The sequence below is a fragment of the Copadichromis virginalis genome, linkage group LG19 (genome assembly GCF_057382275.1).
Source record: "Copadichromis virginalis isolate Kocher_CV1m ecotype Utaka linkage group LG19, C_Virginalis_male_GT1.1, whole genome shotgun sequence".
NCBI lineage: Eukaryota > Metazoa > Chordata > Actinopteri > Cichliformes > Cichlidae > Copadichromis > Copadichromis virginalis.
The window spans coordinates 18,435,971-18,441,976 of NC_140636.1; the positions used below are offsets into that span (position 1 = coordinate 18,435,971).

Consider the following 6,006-nt stretch of genomic DNA (forward strand, 5'->3'; position numbering starts at 1 on the left):
ACATTATAACCAATCCGGTCCTTTATCCCCACTTAAAATATTTTTACAGAAATATTGTAATATTTGCTGCCATTTCTGCTGTCCTCTTGGCCAACTTACTCTTACAAAAGACATTTTTAATGTTAATGAGATTTTTTTTAACTGGATAAATAAAGGTTATATAAAAGTCACTGCCAAAAACTGATTGTTTGTGGCTCAAGATGACTTTATGTCATCCATGAGGGATGCATTTGACATATGTTTCACCTATTATAGCCCAACAAGTTACTTATAGCAGTTTAAATACGAGCAATCAGTTTTTGGCAAATACCGGAAATCAGTTTTTGGCAGACAATCACTTTTTGGCACAACACCGGCCCACCTGCAGCTGATTACCTGACCAGTGGTTGGTAATCATTCCTCCAGGCTAGAAAGGGGTATTTAACCTGGACTCACGGCGACAGTCGACGTGGGATTATTACTCCGAACTGGTACAGTCTGTGCGAGCAGTGTGAGTGTGTTATTCGGCTAGCGTGTGGCTAACGCTGGATTTTCCTTCTTCCTCCAGGAGGGGCGAGCGGAGAAGCGAGTTGGGGAGCACACACACGAAGGGAGTTACTACACGGAACGCACTGGGAGCAAGGGACGAGCACGATTGGAAAATTGCACTTTTGAATGGATTGTTGGACTTGTCTGTTTCACTGTAAATAAACGCACTGTGTTTCTGTGAGCAAGAACCGCGCCTGGGTCCCTCTTTTCCGTGACAGAATAATCCCACCACCATGGACCCAGCGGATTCTGCTTCACGCCAGCTGTCTATCCAAGCGGAGGTTTTGGAGCGACACGAGGAAATGCTGAAGCACGTTTCAAAGGAACAAACCGCGCTTCTGCAAGCCATGACAGAGCTTAAAGGTATGTTGATTTCCTCACCTAATACGGCTCCAACGCAGCCCGCCCCTTCGCTGGAAGCCGCGGCAGCCTGTCCGCTTCCTCCTTCACCTCCACCGCGGCAGCGGGAGTACTCACTCCCCGCACCCGAAAAATTTGATGGCGAGTTGGGGAGGAGCCGGGGTTTTTTGACGCAATGCTCTCTTGTGTTTAGACAGCAACCTTGTGCCTTTGCCTCTGATTCTACTAAAATCGCTTATTTGGTGCAACTTATGACTGGGCGGGCGCTTCAATGGGCTCAGGCAGTTTTAAATACCCAGCCCTCTGTGTCATATGACGTCTTTCTCAGCAAGTTTCGCTGTGTGTTTGATAAAGGCGCTAGCTCGGATGCTGCAGGTCATCGCATGTTTTCTCTGAAGCAAGGTAGGAGGAGTGTTGCTGACTTTTCCGTGGAGTTCTGGATCCTGGCGGAGGAGTCGGGCTGGGAGGAGAAAGCACTGCGTGGAGCCTTCCTCAACAGCCTTAATGAGAATATTAAGCGTGAGTTAGCAACCAAGGAACTGCCTAAAGCTTTGTCTGCTCTAATCAATATGTGTATTAACTTAGACGACCACATGCGGGAGTTCGGCAGAAGAGCCGGGGATGGTCGGCGGCCTGCTGGGGGCACGGGTACATCTAGGGACCTTCCTACTCTGATGTGGAGAAGTGAGGAGGAGGAGCAACACGGGGATGAAGAGCAACCCATGCAGCTCGGCGGAGCCAAGCTTTCCTCCTCTAGACTGGGGCGCAAACAACGGACTGGTGAGTGCTTTCTTTGTGGAAAAAGAGGACATTTTGTTGACTCCTGCCCAGACCGAGTAAAAGAGTCGGCCCGTCAGTAATTGTGGGGATACTGGCGGGCGCCACAACAAAAGTGTTCCCTCACCTCAGCTGCCCTGCTAAATTAATGTCTCACTCCCTCACTCACTCCTGCTGCGCACTCATTGACTCTGGTTCTGAACAAAATTTCCTAGACGAGGAGTTAGCCAACATCTTAGGCCTGCCCCTACTTCCCCTTCCAGAGGTCCTGAAGGTCTCAGCCTTAAATGGCGGCCATCTAGCCTCCGTCACACATCGCACTCAGGAGATTACACTCATTATTTCGGGAAATCACTCTGAGAAAATCAGTTTGTTGGTATTCAAAGCCCCCCACACCCCACTGGTACTGGGATTTCCTTGGCTCCAACATCACAACCCCCAAATCGACTGGGCCAAAGGGTGTGTAACTGGCTGGAGCATGCGGTGTCATGAACAATGTTTACTTGCCGCTGTCCCGGACAATCCTGGGACCGCCTCTGCGAAAAGCTCCTCACCCCCCGACCTTTCCTTGGTGCCCGCCGACTACCACGACCTCGGCCAGGTATTCAGCAAAAGTAAGGCGTTGTCTATGCCTCCACATCGGCCTTACGACTGTGGAATCGACCTACTCCCAGGCGCTCCCCTGCCAGCAAGTCGGCTCTACAGTCTGTCTAAACCGGAACGCGAGGCCATGGAATGCTACATAACGGAGTCTCTGGTCGCAGGTATTATTCGCCCATCTACTTCGCCTTTAGCAGCAGGATTCTTCTTTGTAAAGAAGAAAGATAAGAGCCTGCGTCCCTGCATTGACTTTCGAGGGTTGAACAAGATCACTGTTAGGAATAAATATCCACTCCCCCTGCTGGCCTCGGTATTCGAACTATTACAGGGGGCAGTCCTGTTCACCAAACTGGATCTTCGGAGTGCCTATCATCTGGTTCGCATCCGCAAGGGTGACGAGTGGAAGACGGCTTTCAACACCCACCTGGGGCACTTCGAATACTTAGTGATGCCCTTCGGTCTCACTAACGCCCCCGCGGTCTTCCAGGCCCTGATTAATGATGTGCTCAGGGACTTTATTAACCATTTTGTCTTCGTGTATCTGGATGACATTCTGATTTTTTCCAGGTCGCAGACTGAGCACATCAACCATGTACGTCTGGTTCTACGGCGCCTATTGGAGAACCGCCTTTTTGTGAAAGCGGAGAAATGTGAGTTCCATGTGGAAACTGTTTCTTTTCTGGGTTTCATTGTGGAACAGGGGCATTTGCGAGCTGACCCGGCCAAAGTCAAAGCCGTAGTGGAATGGCCTATTCCCAAGACCCGCAAGGAGGTGCAGAGGTTCCTGGGCTTCGCCAATTTCTACCGCCGCTTTATCAGGGATTTCAGCAAGGTAGCCCTTCCTCTAACCAACCTAACTTCTCCTAAGTTGTCTTTCCAGTGGGCCTCCGCAGCCCAGCAAGCGTTTGATCGGCTCAAGCACCTGTTTTCCTCGGCTCCGGTCCTCGTCCAGGCGGACCTCGGCCGGCCTTTCGTCGTCGAAGTGGACGCGTCCGATTCGGGCGTGGGGGCGGTTCTCTCCCAACGGATCGACGGCAAGTTGCATCCCTGTGCGTTCTTCTCCCGCAGGTTGTCTCAGGCCGAGAGAAATTACGACGTGGGCGACCGGGAGTTGCTCGCCATCAAGTGGGCCCTTGAAGAATGGCGACATTGGCTGGAGGGCACTGAGCAGCCTTTCGTGGTGTGGACGGACCACAAAAATCTGGCGTATCTCCAGGCAGCCAAGCGCCTCAACGCCCGACAAGCCAGGTGGGCCTTATTTTTTACTCGTTTTCACTTCTCCATTACTTACAGGCCCGGTTCTAGGAACACTAAGCCAGACGCGTTGTCGCGCCAGTTCGCACCCGTGACCGATGAGGACGAGAAGGAAAAACCCATCCTGCCCCCCACCTGCATTGTGGGTGCACTAACATGGGAGATTGAAAAGGTGGTCAGGGACGCCCAGCGACAGGAGCCCGACCCTGGCACGGGCCCGAAAGGGAGACTATATGTTCCGGCCACAGCGCGTAGTCAGGTCATTCACTGGGCACATACTGCCAAGTTTTCGTGCCACCCAGGTAAAAATCGCACGGTCTCCTTTCTACGACGTTTGTTTTGGTGGCCCTCTCTTGTTCTCGATGTCCAGAACTATGTTGCGGCATGCCCGGTGTGCGCACGGAACAAAACCACCAACTCGCCTGCTTCTGGCCTCCTGCGACCGTTACCCACTCCAAAACGCCCATGGTCGCACATCGCCCTGGACTTCGTCACCGGCTTGCCTCCCTCTGCAGGTAACACCTCCATTCTAACCATTATTGACCGTTTTTCCAAGGCTGCCCACTTCATTGCTCTGCCCAAGCTCCCTTCTGCCTTGGAGACGGCCCAGTTACTGACGCAGCATGTGTTTCGGCTCCACGGCATACCCCAGGACATCGTTTCCGACCGTGGCCCTCAGTTCACCTCGCGGGTTTGGAAGGAGTTCTGTGCAGAATTGGGAGCTCAGGTCAGTTTGTCCTCCGGGTTCCACCCCCAAACTAATGGTCAGACCGAAAGGGCCAATCAGGAGCTGGAGGCCATGTTGCGTTGCGTCGCATCATCGAACCAAGCGACCTGGAGCGAGCAGTTGGCCTGGGTGGAGTATGCCCACAACGCCAGCACGTCATCAGCGACTGGACTCTCGCCCTTCGAGGCGTCGCTGGGGTATCAACCCCCTCTCCTCTCCATCTCTGAGGGAGAGCTGGCGGTTCCCTCGGTCCAGCACCACCTTAGGCGCTGTCGTCGGGTCTGGCGGGCCACGCGCGCAGCACTCCTGAGAACGGCCGAGCGGAACAAGGCATTGGCGGATCGCCGTCGCACTCCTGCTCCGGATTATCAGGTCGGCCAGCGGGTGTGGCTCTCCAGCAAGCACATCCCTCTTCGGACTGAGTCCAAGAAACTGGCCCCCCGGTCTCTTGGCCCCTTTGCCATCCAGGAGGTCCTGAACCCGGTGACGGTCCGGCTGGCCCTTCCGCCTGCTATGAAGGTACATAACGTCTTCCATGTTTCTCAGGTTAGGCCCGTCCGGACCAGCCCTTTGTGCCCGCCCCCTGGGCCCCCGCCACCCGCCCGGATTATCGACGGCGCCCCGGCGTATTCCATTACTCGCATAATGGATGCCCGGCGCCGCGGTAGGGGCTTTCAGTTTTTGGTGGATTGGGAGGGGTACGGTCCGGAAGAACGTTCTTGGGTGCCGCGGTCTGCCATTCTCGATCATCGCATGGTGAGAGAATTCCGCCGCCGGCATCCGGACAAGTTTGCCAGGTCGCCCGGAGGCTCCCATTAGAGGGGGGGTACTGTCACGGTCGGACGGCCCTTTCCGGACGACCCTGCTTGTGTTTATGTTTTCTGTATATGTGTTTGCTTCTCCCTCCCTGGCCCTCGGGGTTGTTTACGGAAGTGCGCGCCGTGGGAGAGGCGTGTCCTGGCGACTGTCGTCATTGGGAGTCCCCCTTTGCTGTTGCCGGCCCACCTGCAGCTGATTACCTGACCAGTGGTTGGTAATCATTCCTCCAGGCTAGAAAGGGGTATTTAACCTGGACTCACGGCGACAGTCGACGTGGGATTATTACTCCGAACTGGTACAGTCTGTGCGAGCAGTGTGAGTGTGTTATTCGGCTAGCGTGTGGCTAACGCTGGATTTTCCTTCTTCCTCCAGGAGGGGCGAGCGGAGAAGCGAGTTGGGGAGCACACACACGAAGGGAGTTACTACACGGAACGCACTGGGAGCAAGGGACGAGCACGATTGGAAAATTGCACTTTTGAATGGATTGTTGGACTTGTCTGTTTCACTGTAAATAAACGCACTGTGTTTCTGTGAGCAAGAACCGCGCCTGGGTCCCTCTTTTCCGTGACAGAAAGACACGAATAAATCCTTTGTAACTTTAGCTTTTGTGGCATACTGATCGGCAGCATGTTTATCCATTATTATTGTTTATTTAGGAGAGAATTTATGCTATTTTTAAGACATGATCTGCTATTGACATGTGTACCTTAGTACCTCAACACCTTGATAGTTTTGACTGAACATCATATTATAGATGTCTAATAATAAAAGGCAATTTTTCAAACAATTCTCTTAGACGACACAGTTTCTCTTTGTGCCATTCTAGTTTTCTTTCAATGTATTCAGACTTATTTAATCTTACAAACCTGACATCAGTTTGTTTTCATCCTTTTCTCTCCTGTGAGATAGCACATGCTGTCGAGGTGCCATTTTTCCAATGA

General features: G+C 52.8%; 1 protein-coding gene across 3 annotated transcripts; it reads left to right on the forward strand.

Moving 5' to 3' along the window:
- The first annotated feature begins 257 nt into the window (after positions 1-257).
- LOC146685918 (uncharacterized) lies at positions 258-5,629 on the forward strand. 3 transcript variants are annotated; one of them, XM_085442020.1, is made up of 3 exons: positions 258-891; positions 1,474-1,668; positions 5,438-5,629. In XM_085442020.1, exons 1-3 carry the CDS (start codon positions 762-764, stop codon positions 5,542-5,544), a joined length of 432 nt encoding a protein of 143 aa, XP_085298146.1. In that variant the 5' UTR covers positions 258-761; the 3' UTR covers positions 5,545-5,629. The 3 variants fall into 3 exon arrangements, with proteins under 3 accessions (XP_085298146.1, XP_085298145.1, XP_085298144.1); XM_085442019.1 differs by having other exon boundaries at positions 258-470; positions 548-1,668; XM_085442018.1 differs by having other exon boundaries at positions 258-1,668.
- Positions 5,630-6,006: the final 377 nt, after the last annotated feature.